Genomic DNA, 22,046 nt, shown 5'->3' on the forward strand with positions numbered 1-22,046 from the left:
TATTGAAAGTGAAAGCTTGCATGTAAGATGATGCTCGGTATCTTTTTTCATTAATGTTGATATAAATGTTGCATCTTGCTTAAAAATTTCTCACATACATTAATGTTTTTGGAATATTTCCAAGAAATTGTAATGCAAAGTTTAAATCTTTAAAAACTTCAACATTATTGTTGCACGGTATCAAAAATCACAAGTAAATCTGTAAGCACTTGATTATTGTCATTTTTGACTCAAATGTTCTTGGGAAAGTTAAAATTATAACATATTTGCACAACCTAAAGAATTAAAGTTGGAAAGCTTCTAATTGAAGAAATCAAAGTTTTCTGGGACAAACTGTTATTCATCTTCAGTGATAGCATGAATAACATAACACCGTCGGATTATAAAATAGATAACGTGGGCTAAATTAAATGAGATACACAAACTTTAGGAAGCGGTGAGCGAGTATGAAAAAAGCGCCTGTTGATCAAACTTGGAATGAACTGCATTGATGCGCGCTTTATGTAACCGTTAATTTCTTCACAACCAGTCAACCGAATCAAATAAAATTTTCGTATGTGATGCACAATAAAATAGGCTATGCGCTACATTTTAAATTTTTGATTCTGATGTCTTATTTCTCGACTTACGTTCAATTATATTCACTCGGTAATTTTTTCTGGGACACCCTGTATTGGATGCTTAAATGAAGCTAAATAAAGTTAATTGTAAACATTTCTTCCTAGTTTTGTGCAAATGAAGGGTTAATAGCCAGTGCTATTGCAAAGTTGCAACTTGTTTTGATTTCTGTTATTGTTACAAGTTTATGCTGTATTAGGGACTAGAATGAGACAGTGATCCCACAGCAAAGCATGTTACAATTCACTAACACCTTTTACATTATCCTTATTCAACTAATTGAATTAGATATGATAGGCATATTAACTAACCAGTTGAATGACCATTAGAGAGATGATAGTTGGGCTCCACAGACGCATTGAGGTACCACATATATGAATGCTTTACAGCAGTAATACAATCTATGCATATGGAAATATGTGCATTATTATACCCCAAGAGTGGAATCGGATTCTTGTATAAACATACCTGGTGAATATCTAATGATGTCATGTTGTTCATTGCCATCAGTGTGTACATAAACGAGGTCCTGAGATTCCGCATCAAGTACCACCCATCTACCGGTACTCATGCCAATAGCTACCACTGAGCCGTTGGGATGGAAACATGCTGACTGACATGGATCCTCCATGGTTTTGATCCAGCGAGGGCGGTGTTGTTCCATGTCCCATAAGATGACTTGTTTGTCGTATGCGCAGGTCATGAAAAAGCCCTGGTTGGGGTGGACTGCCAGGCCCCATAATTCATCGGTGTGAGCCTAGTTTATGTAGAATAAAGTAGAAACAGTGATAATATAAATATCAATTGCCAAATGGACAAATCGTATTTTTGCATATCAATAGTTGTATATTCAGTCAAACAGAAGATTGCAATTAGTGGCAGAGTTATTTCTGGCTCAACTAGAACCACACTGAATTATACAAGTAATGAAAGGTTATGCACATGTGAACACACTTCAAATCCATGGAACTTTTGGATAAAAGTCTTTAAATTGACATCTACTGGACAATGCACATACCCCTACATATTTTCCCTGACAAACGAGGACCCTATGAGCCTCGTATGTATTTAACAGCGCAACCGTGGACCTATTGAAAGTGTGGTCTTTTGTGGTAAGATATGATATTTAACCACCAAATTGTGGACCTGGTATTACACCTACGATTGGGGGACTTATACCCCACATGAATTATTACGGTGTGTAGCACCCTTTGCTGCTCTCAACTGTAAAAAGTATTGTAGACTGTGCAAAATAACTCAAGGAATGTCAAATTTATGAAATGTCAAATTTATTTCATAAGTTTGACACTTTCAAGAATTTATCTTACCTGTACAATAGCTGTGAGATCTCCATTCATATCTCCATGTAGAATGGCATTACGTGTAGTCCCTACATAGAATTTATCATCCTTGCCTTGACACAGAGTTCGCACTGGACCGGTTACCTCAGGCAACTAACATAAAAAACAAACACAAAATAGGTGTAAATTTAATATCCCATAAACATGAGTAAAATTTCTTAGTAAGATGACTTCTTTAGGGAAGGATAAAGTCCCATTTTTTTCATTTTAATTCATTGCACCCATAATATATTTAAAATGGAAGAAAAAAATTACAAATTTGAGAAAACAGCAATAAGTTTTGTGTCTTTAGAACATGAATATGCAGTTTTCATTAATTTGGAAATTGAAGATAAATTGATATGTGGATGGAAAAAATTGTTGCTTGTGCTAATTTCCTTTCTGAAAATGTATACTTTTCTGTACTTATCATCATTACTTTTAAAGATACAATACAAAACAATGTCTGAAATGGGTCACTGAAATTTCAGTGTAGTAATTGGATTCCTTGCCCCTATAATATACATAACTTTTGTTACCAGTGTGTTATTAGTTTTTGAGAAAAATACAAAAATAGACACAAATTTATTGAGGGGTGTAGTACCCCTTAAAGTGACCCTCCCTGCCCCTTTTAGTGTGATCCCTTGGAGTTGCTGACTGACTCACCTCTAGTTGGACTGTAGCTTGGTAAGATGAATCCCAGGAGATGACTTTCCTATCTTTACCACCTCCTGATAGCATACTGCCATCACTTAGTACAGACAAAGAGAATATTGGTCCTTCATGAGCACCAGTTACAGCGTATGTCACTTTGTTGCCACCTGGTCATCAAAAACAAATGATCACATAATTTATTTTGACTAAATATCAAAGCAAAGCAGTGTTTTATGAGACACACCATATAAACTATTTATCAACAATCAGGGACTTGAAGCTAGGAAGTGCACACCCTATTCATACCACAATAAAGCATTGCAGTCAGGATCAGCTCCCACCCCCCCGAAGTTCTCATACACCAGCAGTTAGTTCTTTGCCCAAGGGAAATTTCAATTTGGCTCAATTATTCCACAAACTGTGACTGCGCCGGGGCTCAAACTCGCATCGTCACACAATAATGGTTTTAATGCCTTACCGATTGAGCTAACTTAACTAAAAGTTCTTTTTTTCTTCCTTTTCTGAATCACATTTTTATCAGGAACTTAAATTTATATGCAATAAATAGTGTGTTTGTATGCAACTGCAACTTTTAACTTTTGATCTTCATAACCACTTTTTAAACATTTTTAAACTGTATAATAGATTTGAGCAATGTATTTGAACTCAAAATTACCTACAGAAAATTGAACAAATACAATATCTATCTTTATTTTCTATACTATGATGTGGTTATACAAAATCTACTGATGATATGAAATAGTTACCTTTTCCCCAGACATAGATATTGCCATTGGAGTCGCCTGAAATCACATCTCCATTGGTAGCAAACCCTATACACAGTACAAACTTGGGCTTGTCATATTTCTATAAAGAAAGATAAATGTAAATGGTAACTGTTACAAACACATGACAATAATTATATTTCCTCTTGCTGTAACCATTTCACAAAATGCAGATTTTGGTATAAGATGAAAGCTCATATTTTTCTCATAACTCCAATCTTAAGTCTGAAATATGTTTCGTTCAGGTCATATGAACAAAAACATAATAGTTTAGTGTTTACCACCTTTGAAGTCATACACTTTTCTATGGACCGCTGTGATTCACATATTTGTTTCTAGAATCCGAACTCAAAACTGGTCATAAGAGTGCCTGGGTGATGGCCTCAATGTGAGGTAAAAACACCACCCTGTTACAATTCACAAGGTGTACCAACTCCTTATATTCATTTTATACCTGAAAGTGGTACCATGCTATGTATAGAAAGGCACAACTTTCAGTCAGTCATCACAGTCAGTTTCGAAAAGATTGACTCTCACAATCTATCCTGATTACATCCAGAAGAGGGTCAATATGAAAAGCAATGCTTAGGCACTGATTAATGGGTACCCTCTATTCTGTTGGTCCAACATCCGGGCTACTTCTAGTCTTGGGCCCAAGCTTCACGTGGCTCACAGTTTGTTGTGAATGACAGAAACCGGCTGTGAAGGAGGCTAAATATTGATGTTACTCAATCCAAATTTAATTTTGGAAAAACCAACACTCGACCATGGAATTTAATTGCCGGGTTGTCACTATATAAAACAATAAATCAAGTAAGTAACTTCCACCCTGCAGACTTAGAAACTTGTTTGATTCCACTTGACTTTATGCGATCGAAATATACACAACACCAATGACAGAAATCATCAACAAAAAATCGAGCCAAGGACTTGTTTTCACTCAATTTTGAGTCGCATCATAAACCGGAAGTGATGTGGCACGGACCGACAGAATAACTAATATAATGATACTCTATCTATGTGAGCTCAATCTGAAATGAGGGGATAGTGGGGAAATCAGATAAGAATCATCCTTTCGATTTTATGTTACTACTCACCTCATATATTCCTGATTTTTTGACAAGTTTGCTTCCATCAAACGCCCAGAAGAGGATGTGTCCTTTACCGCATGTGATGATTTGACCACTCAGGGTTGGATGGAACTCAGCTGCAAGCACAGGGTCTTGAGAACTCTGGGTATGAGGATAAAAATGGTATGTAAAATGAGTTTCAATGATGGTTTCAAGTGATTGTGGGAAAGATTACGAGATCCAATGCAACAAACAATAGCTGTCCTACAACTGCAAATAATGGCTTTTTCATATAACTCTAATGTTGCATTTAAATTGGAAGAGGCACCTTTTGCAATAGACATTACAAAAATCTGTCATGTTTTAAAAAAGCACCAAGACTGCTTTTTAACTTTTCAATTATTTGCAAGTAAAAGAGGCAAGCACCAACAAAATCTTCTAAAAGATGTCACAATCAAACCTTGATTGCTGACCATACCTAGTCGTCGACTTAGAGAACAAAGGTATTGGTTTTAGCCACTAGAGTGCATCTATCGTTTCATAATAAGATTGCAGGAACGTTCTCAAGTGTTTAAGAATGAAAGAATTCAACATGAATCTGTAGCCTGTTATATGTATTTTAATCAAGAATATTACATATGATACTCTGCCATTCAGCCATATTCAATTTGACTTACCTTAGTGAAGGCCAATCTCTTTTCCTTGGCCCAATCCCAGACAGAGAGCACATGTTCATTTGAATCATCTACAGCCACAAGTCTACTACCGCCATCCTAGATGACATAAAGAAACACACAAAAAATAACATTAAATAACATAACAATTATAACAGCTAAATGAAAATGAAATGCCTGGTGTGGTATTACAAGCAAAACTGTACTTAATATGTGATTTATTTCACCAGTAAACAAGCAAATCTGCGATGATAAATCATAATAATAATGAATATATAATTTTGGATTTATACAACACATTTTCTCAGAGGTTTCAAAAGTGTTGTAATTTTGCTGCCACTGGCAAATCATAATTAGAACCAAATCGTATCCACTAGGCCGGTTGCAGCCAAACCCTGCGCAAACCTATCCGCACATAGATTGTAACATCCATCAATTATCTGTGCAGTGAACCAAATTCCATTGGGTGAAAGAAGTTTTTGATAACCAAACAACTAATCACCGATTTTGAAAACAGGAGGAAACTGGAGATCCTGGAGAAAACCGGCAAGAGCAAGCATGGATTGGGATAAACCACGTGCACATGTACAGTCTTTGGGCATGGCCTGGGCTTGAACCCGGGACTCCAGTGATGATGGTCATGGAAGGAGCAAAGTTCTGATCCAAAAATAGGTACTGTTTGGCAAGTTGGGAAGGACCCCAATTCCCCTCATAGAGATAAAATCCTGGTAGTACTCACATTTTTTGAGAATCCAACGCAGCAAACAGCACGATCAAAGTTACCCAAGCCGATCACGTGCAGTGTGTTGAGGGTGACGGAATCCCAGATTCTGACATGGGGCTGCAATGAAATAACATCAGAAATAATCAATATATGCTTGCTTATTATTTTGGGCAATTCCAGTTGAAATCCATACATGCCATTTTTAGAAGACATACCCTTAATCTTCCACACAGCAGGAGTAATTAAATTCTAATCATCCATTCAGGTAACTCTATTTGAAATTCCACTCCATTTGTGGAAGATTAAGGTCACATCTAGCAGGTGTATGGATTTCAACTGGAATAGCCCTTTATGGTAGCTTTGAAAACTTTGTAAAAGGAAATATACAGTATATCCAAAGCAAAGCATAAAAAGTTAACGCTGGTAGAATTTTGAATGAAGTTTAAAGACTTTTTAATCCAAACACAAAAATTTACATCCCATACTCTATCTGACAATCAGTGAGATCAAGTCTTACTTGTGAATTACAGTCATAAGCAGTCATACAACTCAGTCTCACTGATAACAGATAGACTTCAAGGTAGGAATACAAGTTTTGTGTTTGGATCACTATACTTTGGTTCACCTGCATGATTAACTCTATGCCTATACACACAATTCAATACTCTGACCAGCAAACTATGCACCTACATCACTAACTAACTAGGTGAACCAAAATTTAGATATAGGAGAATACGGTTGAAGTCATCTGTGTCCAGGCATGGTGGTATTTGTATTTTGTTTAGAATGCATTAAAACCTAAGATGCATATGTTGTGACTCAGTGTATTTATATACACACAGTACTTATCATGCTTAAGATGAACTGAGAATTGGTTTAGTTTGTGAAGTCCACAAATGCCTGACTCCAAACTCTTCCCTCATGGCTGACAACACCAATAGCTGACAACACCAATATACAGGGCGGTATATGGAGCCCGTATTCTCCTTTCTATCATTTATTTAGTGTGAATTGGCTATAAACTTCAATCACTAATCCCAAGCAAAACATTTACATGAATGCAAAACAGATTTGGTGGTCCAGTTAAGTCCCCATTTCAAAAAGATATCTATGTTATATCTTTTCCAAGTCATTATCAAATGACTGAAAAATGCAACATAAAATTTTAAAGGATTAATATTCTTTTTCAAAGTTTAATTGTCAAAATATTTTTTAGTTTTTTAGTCACACAGTATAGGTGAAATCAAGAACAGATGAAGCCAAGAGGAAATTTAAAGAAAGAATAGCGACCAAAAGTAGATTACCTAACAGACAGCTAAAAACACCATACTATGTACGAAATCATTAAGTCTGATCTATACAATGCTAGTGCAGTTCTGCTAGCTCCAAGGATTTTGCAAAGAAAATAAGGGAAATCCCAAAATTCTATGCCTAAAAACAGTGTCCCATATTGAAACATAAAACATGTAAAAAGACAAAATAATTATATTGGTGTCCTTGTTTGTTTGTTTTTTGTTTGAGTGCTGTCTGTATGTTTGCGTCAAACTATGTTATCATCAAATGTGACTTACAAATCCAAGAAAGCCATCTCTAAGGCCTTTAAAGGAAACACCCTTCTTTTGGCCATTTTTATGGCGCTTTAAAGCATGAAAATGAAAAAGAAATTAAATGCTTATTTTGTCTGTTTTTAATAACTAATTCTACCAATTTTAACTATCAAAATGGCTTAATGTCCTTTCCTTCTTCTTTCATAGGCTGGGTGGACATCTGGGCACTGCAATTGCTAAAACTTGTGTTGACCCAGCAACGTGTTGTATTAATATGAAGCGCAATTCCAGCATACCTGTGCATACCTTAGTTATTTATGTGCACGCTGTTTACAAACACCTAACTCAATGAACTCATTATCACTAGCATGTGGTGTCATCCTGCACAGGTGAATCATTTACTTCTTGTATGGTAAAGGTACATAGTGCTTCTAAGTGTAGCCCACATGTTGACAGATGTCTCAGGAACCACTGGAAACTTTACTAGTTCTTTCCATTTAATGGTGTGCTTTACATTACAAATAATAAGTTAATCAAAATTGGAAATCAAAATTTTGTGACATACCTTTCCTTCATCTTTGTCATGACCAGCTACCTGTCCTGTTGCTATGGTAACCTTGTCTGGATGGACAGCAATACTGAAAATGAAAAATCAAGAATAATCATACTGAAAAATAACACTCAACTTCTCTCTATCCACCATCATAATTATTTATAACAGGTAAAGTCAAATTCAAATTCTATTTTCAACAACAACAGTAGATTTGAATATAGAGGTGAAATACCTTACATATCCAATACAATTATATCTCCCAATTCAATATACTCAATATTAACATTCTTCTCAAATCTATTTTAAGAATTACAGATCAGAATATGGAGCAATTTATTTTGGAGGCACTAATAGGGTCAATGCCTCTGCAAACTTTCAATTTACTCATATACATTTGTATTAGCTGTATAAATTGACAGTCCCACAGCTGGTACAAATTAAGTCCCAATATACTCTGAACATAATTAGTGTTTCAGCATTCTGCTAATGGCCTCTCTCTACAGTGCACTTGTCAGATGTGGATAATACATCCAAAATATCTAAAATATTGTCATAAAACATTGGAATTACACCTTTTCCTATTCAGTACATACAAGCAAATACATTGATGCGAGTACAAACATGCCTGGTAATGCTCCAGTGGTCCTTGAGATATGCCTTACAATTTTGTGATAGCAATCACTAGTGCACGGGACTGCATAGTTATATATATTCATTTCATTTTGTTAGTTCATCTATTATAGTTATAGGGCAACAGCAGCAAAACACCTCACTCATCTAGACTAATTTACTCTAAGTCTACATATTGCCAATTTGGATCTATCTCTCAAGATGCTGTGTCTTATGTTATTGACAGTGCATGGTTTTTATCCATTAGCAGAATTTGGTTATTCCAGTTGAAATCCATACACCCCCCTATGGAAGACTTTACCTTAATCTTCCACACAGGGAGTGTGAATTTCAAAATGGGGTTACCTGAATGGGTGACTCCATTTGAAAACTAGACCCCTGTAGGAGATTAAGGTCATGTCTTCAATAGGGTGTATGGATTTACAACTGGAAGAGCCCATGGGTAGAGAAACAGAAAGCGATAGAGAGGGAACACCGACAACCTATTGCCACCAGGGTTTGTAATATTAAATGTCTCTATAGTGTTGCAATTTAATAGGATACACAACTAGATGCAATAGTTACTTAGTTGAACATTATTTTAATATTAAAATATTCCTCCATGATTCTTGTGAGATAATAAAGTAATATGCATTTCAGTATGACCCCCTGTATATATTTAAGTGGGAAGGCGTGTAAGTTTAAATGCTGGAGATCCCATTAAGGGATCTAAAATGAGCGTTTATTGCGTTTCGACAGTATTTTTTGTGGAACATGAGAGCACCTCAGACCTGTCGAATTGCATTCTGAATCGAAGCATGTCTTTCTGATATCAAATAATTTTCATTTTTGAAAATCACAATATAATACAAATTTTATGACAAATTATAAAATGTGATATTTTTCAAATTTTGATATATAACAGTCCTCGAAGTAAATTATATAAATCTAATGATATATTCTTAAAGTGTATGTAGCAGGTAGGAAAAGCCGACGGTCAATTGAAAATTTTGACCTTTCATATTGAAGATATAGATTTTTTCCCAAAAACACCTAATTTTTTTTTGTGTTTTGGGAAAAAAATCCATATCTTCAATACGAAAGGTCAAAATCTTCAATTGATCGTCGGCATTTCATCCCACCTACATACACGTTAAGTATAAATCATCAGATTTATAAAGTTTACTTCGAGTACTGTTAAATTTCAAAAATATCAATTTTTAATGATTTGCCATAAAATGTGTATTAAATTGCGAATTTCAAAAAACCAAAATTATTTCATATCAGAATGACATTCTTCGTATTCAGAATGCAATTCGATATGTCTGATGTGCTCTAATGTCCCAAAATAAATACTGTCCAAACGTTCATACCCCAGCCCTTAATACCATTTGTAATTATTCAATATGAACCACAAAATTCTAAAGTGACTTTTTAAGGAGATCTGAAATTTGCCTTTAATATTCAAATTTGCTAGCGTTCAACCAAGTTGTTGTATTCCCAGGTTGTGTTATTATCAAAGATGAATATGGAGAAAATCAAAGGTAAATGGCTTGTATGGAACAATATTTTCTTGCATATTCATTATGACCCATTGTTCTGTTGTCCAAGTGGAACGGCAATGTTGCATGCCTCTGCATTTACATAACAGGTATCACAACTGTGCTGTGAAACAATGTGGTGATGGATACAAAGTACAGTGTAGGCATAGCAATTTTGTCTCACACACCTCAAGGAATTGGCCCTCTTTAATAACTGCTCATTTGCCTATAGCTAGTCCCCTCCTCATTATTCCTATCTGTTTGTTATTCTGCTGTGCATCAGGACATGAAGCATCTGTTCGTTACACATGTGCACTACACACAAGAGAATTCTCAAGGAGTAGGAGGCCCAACTGTTCATACATTCATCTGTAAAGGCCATTTTGAAGGTCCAAGTGGTTTATAGTAATTTTGTCACTAAACGATCCACTTGACATCTTTAATCTTCAGTATGCTTGGTTGCTGCATATCTGCAAGTACAGTATTGACTTGCTAACGAGGTACCTTACTATAAAGTCAAATAATTTCCAGTTAATTGTATTCTTAGAATTCATCATGTAGCAAGTGCCAATTCATAAAAGGTTTGTAACACATCACTCACCAAGAAATGCTAATGTGTCATCACAGGTCTTCTCACACAAATTGTGAAGGATTCAGGGATTTACAGTGGTTTAGGCACTTTGAAAGCATTTCATGTTTTGTTGCAAGCAAGACTAGGGCACAAGCACACTCAGATTCCTTATGTGGGCCACAGATCCCAGCTTACATTATAAACATGGAATAATCTCTCCATGTATACCTATAGAGTACCCTTCCATTTCATGTGAAGGCTACTAATAAATTACCACTACCAATAATATGGAGATATTCCACATGACAACAGAGGTTACATGTAGGTATTCTATGCAAGCATACCCTAAAGTGCATGTGTAAGGAGTATGAATATGAAGTTGTTCAGCTACATAGCATACCACGTGACAGAGCCTCATTGCTAGTTTGTAACTTCATGTTTTGTAAGAGAGAACCTCAAGGTTTTCTGTCATCAGAAAACTAGCATCCCGTATGCAGAGTTGAGCAAGACATGAAAAATGTAGTAATGGTTGCACCGTTGCAGTATGACCGAGAAACTCTCTATGATAACTACAATTATTAATACCGTTAACTAGAATATCCTCATAACTTCAAGAGTAACATAACAACAGTGCAATTCATGTGATTGCTCAAAATTGGACATTTCACACTTGATGCACACTTTTTAATTGAATGAGATATTCTAGTCAATAGTATGAAAAACTGTATAGAGCAGCTTCTTACCTTTTGACATCATCATTATGACCGGTATAATGTCTCTGATGTCCTTCATCTACATTATATAAGACAACAACAGCTGCCATGAAGTAAACAATCTCTCCTGTTGGTAGAAGATGAAGATTGCCACGACAGTCCCGTCCTCGGTACCCGTACCTGTTTCAATAGCTCAGTCAAGGAACAATTACAAATGCCATAATAATGATAATATTATTATGTTAATCCTAGAGAGTAATCATAGCAGGTTTGAACTTCACATGTTAATATACTGCACTGTATGCTGATAGTAGCAATATTAGCAGCAAGATGTCCTAACTTTGTCCTCCCCATCAACAAATTTTTTTGGGGCGAGACTAAACTGCCTTCACACAGGGGTTGGATGCTTCAAGCTAGGCTAACATGTGTAAATGGGGCCTGTATGACAGCCCAGCTTGTGAGTGTGGAGCAGAACATCAGACACCTGATCATATCATCTCTATGGACTGACAAATGGAGCAACTTTTCTCACTAAAGTTGATGCATAAATAAGGGACTGGCTGTTCAGAAAGCATCCTGAGATCTAAATATCTCCCTAGGTTTCACATGCAAGAAGAAGTAGCAATATTGATGACTTACTTAACATTATTTTTAAATAAAAACACTGATAAATGTCAGTAATTGGCTTGCATGTGCCCAAAACAGAATTAATGTTTAATAGGATGAAGCCAACTATTATGGCATTAATCAAAAATTGGAAGTGTATTACTAGGAACTTCTGTATAAAAATTATAACATCAACAATAATATCAAAGGATACACCCATTCTAGTTTCAGCTTTTCCGACGGTAACTCTCCTTTAGCTGTCAGAGAGTAGCCCTCATAATCTGTTGGCATATACGATGTGACTGGACGTCCTCGTAGGTATATTCGCACATAGCCCTCCTCTGAGAAAAGAAAAGAGATAGAAAAAGGTTACACATATATCAAATGTCAGGTACTTGTTTCATTAATTTCGTGATAGGATTTACAGCTTCAAGGCGGGAGTCTGGTTGTACAGAAAATATGATGAATGCAAAGTTATTCACAGACAGGGTAAACTGGCTATACTATTTCCAAGGTGTTTCAACAAAGATCAGCCTCATTGGAAAATATCCATCATATAGAGTATACTAAATTAAAGATTGCAGAAACTTTTTGGAAGAAAGATTTGTATTTGAAGAGCAAAAATCCCAATTGTCACTACTATATCAAATATCACTGTGTGTAGTTTCAGGCCCGTACGCAGGATTTCATTGGGGGGGGGTGCTGATTTTGACAAAGTGGACTACGGGCCTGTGTAGTTTATTACAGATGTATATATTTTTATCTCAAAAAGTTTTAAAAGTAGCAACACTTGTGTCATTGAATTTTGCAACATCTATTTTCAGTTGTTTTCCTTGATTACAAATCTTGAGCTCAAAAATGCACATAATGCAAACATATCAAATGAAATGTTAAGTTAGTTTGTCAATAATTCCTTGTTAGTAGGTGACATTAAGAAGAAACCACTCATGCATGACATAGTTCAGCAACAAATGGCATTGCACACCAATGCATAATGTATAAGAAAGTAATTACCGAAAATGTTATTATTAGTTATTTTATGATTTAAGTAGTAATATTTTCGTTCACCTTTTTTTCCACATTGTATACCAATGCATAAAAATAAAGTAAAAGTATAAATTATAATGTTACTATTAGTATTTTCTGATAACAAGTGATATAATATTCTCTTTCATATAGGCCTATCTTTTGTTTGTATTTAGATTTCCATATCCAAAATCACACTATTGCCCATACCAATATACACAGATGTTTCTATCTGCTAAGTTTTATTTCTTTACTGAAGTCAAAATTGGGCAAAAATAGCCCCATGCATCACATCTCTGAAATCACAAGTTGTCAGCCATGACAGGAATGAACCAACCAACCATGAACATGCTTTAATTCATGTGTTCTCTAACATGAGCTCTTATACCAACCAATGAATTGTCAATGTGTTTAACAGAGCAATAAATAGACAAGATCTAATTGATCACTTCATCACTAAATCATCTCATTCATTTGTATACTTAACCATGCTTAATCAACTATCAGACTGTGATTAAACATACAGGGTTGAATGAACAAAATAAATATGACATCAGCGACTAAACAAACCAGTTGGCCACGCAAATCAGACAAACGTGGAACCCATTACACAGTCCAAACTCTACATTGAGGCTATTATTACCGCATTGTTGGAATACCTGGGGTTTAATCCTTGTAGGAGTAGTTTCTTTTACTTCAATAAATCCAGTAAATGTACCGTGACATGCCTAAGAATGCCATATTTGCTAGAGGTGTGTGTTCACATTTGGGTATCTACATTAGAGTACATTATTTTTTGTCAATTTTAACAATAAAGCTAGAGATGTTGGTTCATTATCCTACTCTAACATCACTGAAGACTATGATTTGTTATCTACTACAACTTCCTCTGCTAATCATTTTTGCAAATTTTTCCATGTTATAATAGAGTAAGTTTTAAATTTTCTTGGTCATAATTCATCGTGTAAAAATCCTTATCTAATACAACAACATATCTAGTAGCAAGTACAAACTTTCATATAATTGCAGGTACTGTGGTTCTCAAGGCGAGAGTGAAAAACAAGTGCTGTTAGCACATGTAAATAATAACGAGAAGCCTTTTTAGCTGCAGTACACAAAACATTATTAGTGAAATTAAAATGGTCATTTTCACGGTAAAGGGTGTAACTTTGGATTTTTAACATTTTGATCCGTAGTTTTCTAATAAAGCCACAGAATTCCATAATTTTTGGCCACATAAGTCATCTAGTTAGCAGCTACCTTGGGTAGCATAATCATCTTCAGGAGTTACTGCGTTCAGTTTTAGCAGGCTTAAATGTACCTAATATTGCCATTTTGAAAAACTATAAAAAACAGTAACATTTTTGTAAAACCCTGTGTTTTCTTCAGTTAGTTCATGGATAATTTTTCTTATCCTGAAAGTACGGTCATATGTTCAGTAAACACTGCCACATTAGATTTAATTGTGAACAGCCCTGTATTTTTGAGAACCGGACTTCTAGATTTGTCGCTTCGAGGCTTCATTTTCCGTTAACAATTGTTAACAAACTTTGTGGGTATAGCTTTGGTTCGTAATTCTTGGTTATTTCTTCACTTCTTCTTGATTCATAACAGTTGATATCTTAACTTGAAATGGGTAACAAAATTAGTCGATTTGCAAGCTTTCAAAATTTTTATAAAATCTTGACTTCAAAGAGCCGTTTTTCCGTTAACTTTTTGAAGCCTCCAAACAAACTGTTCAGCAAGCTTGGGCAAATATAAATAAAAGAGCTCATCCAATCTATTTATCAAAATATAGCAAAGTAGATCTTCAAATCACTTCTTTTTAAATTGTGGAGATATATATCACCGCTTTGAAAATGGGACCCAATACAAACTTTCCGTTAACAATTGAAGCCTCCGAAACAAATGAAGCCTCCGAAACAACAATAAGATTAATTATCATCTATGCATATCTAAATTGGTGTTTCATACTGATATCTGCATTGTAATTGTTACTTGATATGTGCAGAATGTCATAAATTAAAACAAGAGCACCAATGGCGCTGTGGCTCTACGCTTTTTTTGTGGGAAAGCAATTGTTCTTGGAGTCGAATGCGCAACAGGTTGGTAGGTCGGTCAATTTTTTAAACCTTCAGTTTGAAAAATTCCCCACAAATATTCAATACGGTCCTTGAAACTCGATGCGGTGGTCAATCTTCCTCCTCCGCATTATTATTTTTTGCCGCATTACTATTAGTTGCAAAATCTGAAAATAATTCATTATTGTGCAAATTACTACTGAACCAGCAAGAATAATTTGTTCTGCAAAATTTTAAAATCCCTTTTTTAGTATTTGAAGCTTTCAACAACTATAGAAAGCCTTGGCAACTATTAGAATTCATCTAAATTGACCTCAGACGACCCGAAATGACCTCCCAAAAATTTTGCTCTAAATGGTGACCTCAGATGACCCGAAATGACCTTCTAAAAATTTGACTTCAAATGTTGACTGTACCCACCAAGTTTCATGCCCATACGACAGTTTTAGTAATTTGACCTCAGGTGACCCCTGGCTGACTCGAAATGAGCTTCCAAAATTTGGTTCTAAATGTTGACTGTACCCACCAAGTTTCATGCCCATACGACAGTTTTGCTAATTTGACTTCAGATGACCCCTGGATGACCTCTGGTGACCGTGACCCACTATCCAATACAAACTTGTTCTGTGCGACCCTACAAAATTAGGCTCCAAATGTTGGCCGTGCCCACCAATGCCCATACGACATTTTTAGCAATTTTACCTCAGATGACCCCTGGGTGACACCGGTTGACCCTGAAATGACCTTCCAAAAATTTGACTCCAAATGTTGACTGTACCCACCAAGTTTCATGCCCATATGACAGTTTTTGCTAATTTGACCTCAGATGACCCTGGATGACCTCAGGTGACCTTGACCCACTAACCAATACAAACTTGTTCTGCCTGGGGTCAAGATGCACCCACCAAGTTCGAGGAACATGCGACCCCACAAAATTTGGCTCCAAATGTTGACTGTATCCAGTTTAATGTTCATACAACAGTTTTTCAGTAATATGACCTCAGATGACCCCTGGGTGACCCCAAAATGACCTTCCCAAAATGTTGATTCCAAATGTTGACTGTACCCACCAAGTTTCATGTCCATACGACAGTTTTTAGTAATTTGACCTTAGGTGACCCCGGATGACCTCAAAATGACCTTCCCAAAATTTGACTCCAAATGTTGACTGTACCCACCTAGTTTCATGCCCATACGACAATTTTTAGTATCTTCCCAAAATTTGACTTTAAATGTTGACTGTACCTGAACCCACCAAGTTTCATGCCCATACGATTTTTTAGTAATTTGACCTCAGATGACCCCTGGGTGACCCCGGATGACCTTCCCGAAATTTGACTCCAAATGTTGACTGTACCCACGGTTTCATGCCCCTACAACAGTTTTTGCAAATTTGACCTCAGATGACCCCTGGATGACCTCAGGTGACCTTGACCCACTAACCAATACAAACTTATGCTGGGGTCAAGATGCACCTAGTACCAGGGATCTATACGATGATTTTGTTTTTGGGTGGATCACCGCGCAAGATAGGCATTTTACACATAAAATACACATAACCCACACACAACGCAATTGAATAACAGACCGGTACTGCACAGTGCCGCTGGTTACCAGTTGTTCTCATTTATGTAATCAGCAATTGGAGCCTACAAAATGTGGTGCATTTATAGTGTACGGTACTATTATGTGATATCGGGAATTGAAACAAATTTTACGGTAACAAAATCAGTCATACCCAGAAAGGATAAAATTCGAATTGAGAAAATATTGTATGTGTGACTTGTTGTACTAAAGATGCATCCACCCACCAAGTTTGAGGAACATGCTTCCCCTACTATGCTAGTGCTCTGACGATAACACTCCGATCGCCATGCAATCTAAGTTTTGTAGGCCAGTGGGACAACGGAATCACTACGTGAACGAGCTACTACTACACTAGTCTCTGAGAGAAGAGGCAGACACAGACAAACAAACAGATTCTAGTGAATTAAATAGTGATGATCAGTTGTAGCAGCTACAAATTTCGAACGCTTGTCAGGGGTCAAACCCCTCCATTTATATTTCCCCACACTTTTTAGACAGACACCCTTTTTATCAAAAATTGAACCCCCACCCTTATGCAGTGTTTGTGACCAAAGCTTACAGCATTACTTTATCAAATTCGAAGACTGAACATCGGCGCTATCGCCGTTTTATACAGTCACTTCCGGGTCCATTTTATCACTATCTGCGCCATCAATCCATTTCAGAATCCAAATTGATGCAGAATTTATCCTCATCTATCAAACACTCATGATTTTCTTATTCATCTGAAACATTTGCGACATAAAATGTTGGCAAAACTGCATCACTGCAACTGCATCGAAAAGATACGACTTTAGATTGTTTATCATAAAGTAACACATGGGCAAAAGGCTGAGAAACCTGTGAGATCCTGAATACATGAATACGTCAGTCTATACTCTCTACACGGCCGCTGGGTTCGGATCGCTCCACTTCTAGTGTGAGCGAGCGGGCCAAAGCGGCTGATGTAGAGACTGAAAATTATATTCATTCATAAAACTCACGGCGCGTCGATTCTACTACAGGTGACGTCGTATGAATTGAAAACATCAGCAAATTAATTTTTGACATTTTCTTTCCAGATTTATGAAGAAAATATGAATGTTTTTCAACAGATCATCAAATTACTTTATTATATTTTTTTTTTTTTTTTTTTAGCGTTACCCCTACGCTTTTATAATTATATATTGCTCACACGCTTTTTAGAAACCCACCCTATATTCCATAAAATTGTAATTTTTACAGATTTTCAGAATTCCCAACCCACGCTGTAGAAAGCGTGCCAGACAAACAATGATAATGAATAGCCAGATGTGACCTTCGCTGTCGAGACGTTGTTTTCAGGGTTGTCAAACCCGCGATTTGGTAACCCAATTAGGCGACTTTTGACGATTTTCCCCGGGACAATTTCCTGCCCCATAGAATACAAAGGGTAAAGAAAAAAATTGGGCGACTTTTCGATTATTTGACCTGCGATTCGGGCTGAATTTTTTTGGCAACCCTGGTTATTTAGCGTTCATTTATTAAATTACTACGCTGGTCTCTAAATATTTTGAAGTGTTGTCCCATGGTAACAAAACTCCCGAGAACTCAATAAACAATCTGGACAAAGGAATCATCCAATCACGTTTCTATCCATGTGAGATCACCGCAAAAATTCATGATAAAAGGTCACTTTCCCAAAGAAAAATAGTGCAATCCGTCAAATCCGCCATGATCTCACAACTTAAATTACTCAGACCAAAATAATCTCTAGCGCATACAGGGAACCAAGCAAAACGATAGAAATGACTTGTTTCTCATGACGACTTTTGACTTTTCTCACTTCAAAATAAGTACTTTCCCCACCCCAAATTCACTTCTAAAGGAGTGCAATCGATTGCTAAATAACTAAGCAAACCTTGGAATGTAATTTCAAAGCCAAATATCATTAACAAAAGAAACCTTAGCATAAAAAGCAAGAACGCAAGTGGCCAAAATTTGTAGCAAAAATACAGTCCTCACTGACTACAATGACCAAGGCTCACTAGCTCCGCTAAGAGCCAAAAATTGTTGATGTTATGGTTAATGTTTGAAAAATATACTGATACCCAAAAAGCCTGTTTCGGAGGCTTCACATGCAAAAAACACCATACTTAACAAATGGGTGAAAAAATTAATGTGTGATAAATCTACAATATCTGCCGCATAGAATCATTGATTCAATACACACAAGAAAATAACAGCTTAGATGATCCCAACAGTGTTGTTTTCAAAAAATACTTCTGCAATGTTTAACCATTGTTAACATGAAGCCTCGAAACAAAAAAAAAATGACTTGCTGTGATAATTTAATTTTTGTCACAACTGAAATTCAATACTTAGAAGCAAAGCATGAAAATTGGTAATTGTGATATTTTTAACCTATTTTTCATGTCAACTTGTAGTAGTTAGCCAAATATTTTACTTTTATGATCACCTGTGTTGTTAACTGAAGCCTCCGAAACACAAATCGCTTGAATTGCCAATTCTAAAAAATAACTCCAATTTCTGTGAAACTTGGCTGGGAGGTTCCTTTCATCAAGTAGTATTTGTACATGAAGTTAGACATTCAAATTATTTTAGGAACCCAATTAAAACTTAAAAAATATGTTTAAGATTGGGAAATTTCCATTGCAAATGACCCTTGATGTTAAAAATTTTCAAAATTGCAATTACAAACATAGCAAAACATGGTATAAAATTTAACTTATATCTGTTGACTTACTTTGGAATGGGATTTCACATGTATTCCAGCTTTCATGTCATAATTTTCTGAGCTTATGTAAAAAACATTTTTCTTAGATTTTAAGCAAAATGTTATGGAAATGTGAATTTTTTTATCAGAAATCAAAAGGTTTAAGCCTTGAAACATTATTTTACTGGAATTTGAGTTGCTTCTATGCATGATTACAGTAAACAGAAACATATTTAAGTGGTTTGAAATTTTGACCCAAAAAATCAAAAGTTACACCCTTTACTGTGAAAATGACCATATATCATATATGGAAGAGGAATTGATATCACAACTAATGCAAAATGCTGTTCAAATTATTTATGGCCAAATACATTTGATAAACTGAAATATCCTGAGACGATTTAAGTATTTTCGTCTCAGGAAATATCTGTATCTAATAATGTGAAAGTCAGATTCAGACATTTTTAGATTCAATCAAATTGAGCCTGATATGGTTTAAAATGTATTAAAATTATTATTTAATATAATATGCACGTTCTAGCCAATTGAGTCATCACAACAGGACAATTTGCCATAATTTACTATAAATAACAATGATGTTGACTTGGTTTTTTCAACATCTGACACACACACCATGAAACATGACAGGTTGTACACATTAAGGAGAGTGCAATTCCCTACGTAGCTTATCCTTCTACCGAACCATATGCCACTGCCCTGCCTTACTGGCATTCTGAGCGTTAACTCCCCAGATGAGTGAATGCACATACGGATGATAATGTGATGCTGTGGTACGATGTACGTTGGTGTGTACATACAGAAGCTAGTGTCGGGCATATTGTTGTGCGATAGCAGGTAGCATAGGGTAGGGTAGAATGTTTAATAATAGTATGCAAGTTCCCCTTCTCCTTCATTGCAGGGAGTAAATGCAGAGTTCAGGAAATTATCTTGTCTCTAGTTACTGTTTATTGCTTAATGCTTGCATCCCATTGCCGAGATAACTGCTGGATTATCACATAGAATCATCACTATACAATAATAGGATGACTGCATTATTGCTGCATTCTAATTTGTTTGTAAATATTGAATGTGCAGTTACCTGAGAGGTCAATCGGCACATCAGGCAGAGTAATGGTCTCACCTCATGATCATAGATGACACAGCTTTATATTATGTGATATTAGAGATGGATTTATTATGCACTTATACGATTTGACAAAAATCCATCACATTCCTAAAATGTATCATGATGAAATGTGCACTTGTGAACATTGTCCGCAATATTTAAAACATTTTATGAAAAAACGTTCCTAAAATGAAAGATACATCAATTCAGTTTTGATTGTATTTTTGTTTGTTTAATGTTTGTTTATATGAAACTGCTGGTTATGATATGGAATATGATATCCAGATTTACAGTATTTTGCTATCAAAGTAGATCCAGCCCTGATGAATTTTCAACAATATCACATCTATCATAGACCATCTATAAGGGTTATTAGATGGTCTATACATCTATTCAGACTCAGTGATCCGTAAATTTAAAAAAATGCCATTTTTAATACGTACTCCACCATCTACATCAGCCTGGTCTATGCTTTCTAAGCTCAGTCCTGGCTCATATATGAGGATAATTTCTGTTTGAAAGCCTCAGTGAAGATGAATCAAATACTGAATGGACATAAAACTTACAGTTAGCTATAAAATCCAATGGCACACATTAATCAAAAATAGATCCATGTCAAATGCTTATGTATTTTAAATTTCATTAAAATGTGGGTTTTTTTTTTGCAATTACTGTCAATGTATACAAAAAGCTTGCCTGCCATGATTTGAAGCAACCAAATACAAACACCATCAGATAAAAAATAATGCAAGGGAAATGGAAAAATTCCTGGAAGATTACGCTCTATAAAAAAAGCAATTAACCTACAAACCAGATGAGGTTCATTTTTATTCCATCCACCAAATGGCTGAAGATAAAATTAGAAATAATTTATTATTGCTTTATTAAAAACTGAGCATAGTTCTTTGCAAACAAGTAACATCTGCATAATTGTATAGCGCTGAATGTACTGACCTATTTTTGGAATAGAAAGAGATTTTAATGTAATTATTATATTTATTTTCTTTGCGACTTAATAGAAATCATAATGCAGTCAATTAGTCTGCTGATTATGCAGACAAGATGAGGCTATCACCATGTAGCCAGGGTTCTTATAGTATTGTAAATGATATGCTCATAGCAAGATGTATTACCAATTATGGATACTCTTCTCAAATTATCTCAACAACCACCACACTAATTATCATAATTTCATGCAACAAGCAAAAGATAATTCTTGTCATTTCTTTAAAATTCTGAGCCTATTGATTCGGCCTATATCACTTATAACATGGAGTGAAGAGAGTTAAATAGCTTTCACACCCAGGCTCAAATCATTGGCTTGAACTTGGTGGCTTGCCTACTGCTACTGTGTCTTTATTAACAACAGTTTGGCATTTCGCACAGTGCTTGATCACCTCGCATCAAATATGGTTAATGCAAAAGCCAATGTTGTTTGGATCTGGATTCACAAAGGCTTCCGTATATCAAGGGCTCACATTCATCGTAATGCGTGTTCGGTATTGGCAATATTGATGCAATGTAAG

General features: G+C 35.7%; 1 protein-coding gene across 5 annotated transcripts in view; it reads right to left on the reverse strand.

The window, feature by feature from the left end:
• Positions 1 to 22,046, reverse strand: part of LOC140152813 (77 kDa echinoderm microtubule-associated protein-like) — a 93,381-nt gene that overhangs the window by 11,175 nt on the left and 60,160 nt on the right. For all 5 annotated transcript variants that reach the window (XM_072175319.1, XM_072175320.1, XM_072175317.1 and 2 more), the window contains 10 exons: positions 12,220 to 12,346; positions 11,430 to 11,579; positions 7,978 to 8,050; positions 5,881 to 5,982; positions 5,145 to 5,240; positions 4,495 to 4,629; positions 3,380 to 3,479; positions 2,625 to 2,779; positions 1,947 to 2,072; positions 1,087 to 1,375 (listed from right to left, as the gene is read on the reverse strand). In XM_072175319.1, the coding sequence (XP_072031420.1) occupies positions 1,087 to 1,375; positions 1,947 to 2,072; positions 2,625 to 2,779; positions 3,380 to 3,479; positions 4,495 to 4,629; positions 5,145 to 5,240; positions 5,881 to 5,982; positions 7,978 to 8,050; positions 11,430 to 11,579; positions 12,220 to 12,346 (1,353 nt within the window). The remainder of the gene's footprint in view (positions 1 to 1,086; positions 1,376 to 1,946; positions 2,073 to 2,624; positions 2,780 to 3,379; positions 3,480 to 4,494; positions 4,630 to 5,144; positions 5,241 to 5,880; positions 5,983 to 7,977; positions 8,051 to 11,429; positions 11,580 to 12,219; positions 12,347 to 22,046) is intronic.

The sequence above is a fragment of the Amphiura filiformis genome, chromosome 5 (genome assembly GCF_039555335.1).
Source record: "Amphiura filiformis chromosome 5, Afil_fr2py, whole genome shotgun sequence".
Classification (NCBI taxonomy): domain Eukaryota; kingdom Metazoa; phylum Echinodermata; class Ophiuroidea; order Amphilepidida; family Amphiuridae; genus Amphiura; species Amphiura filiformis.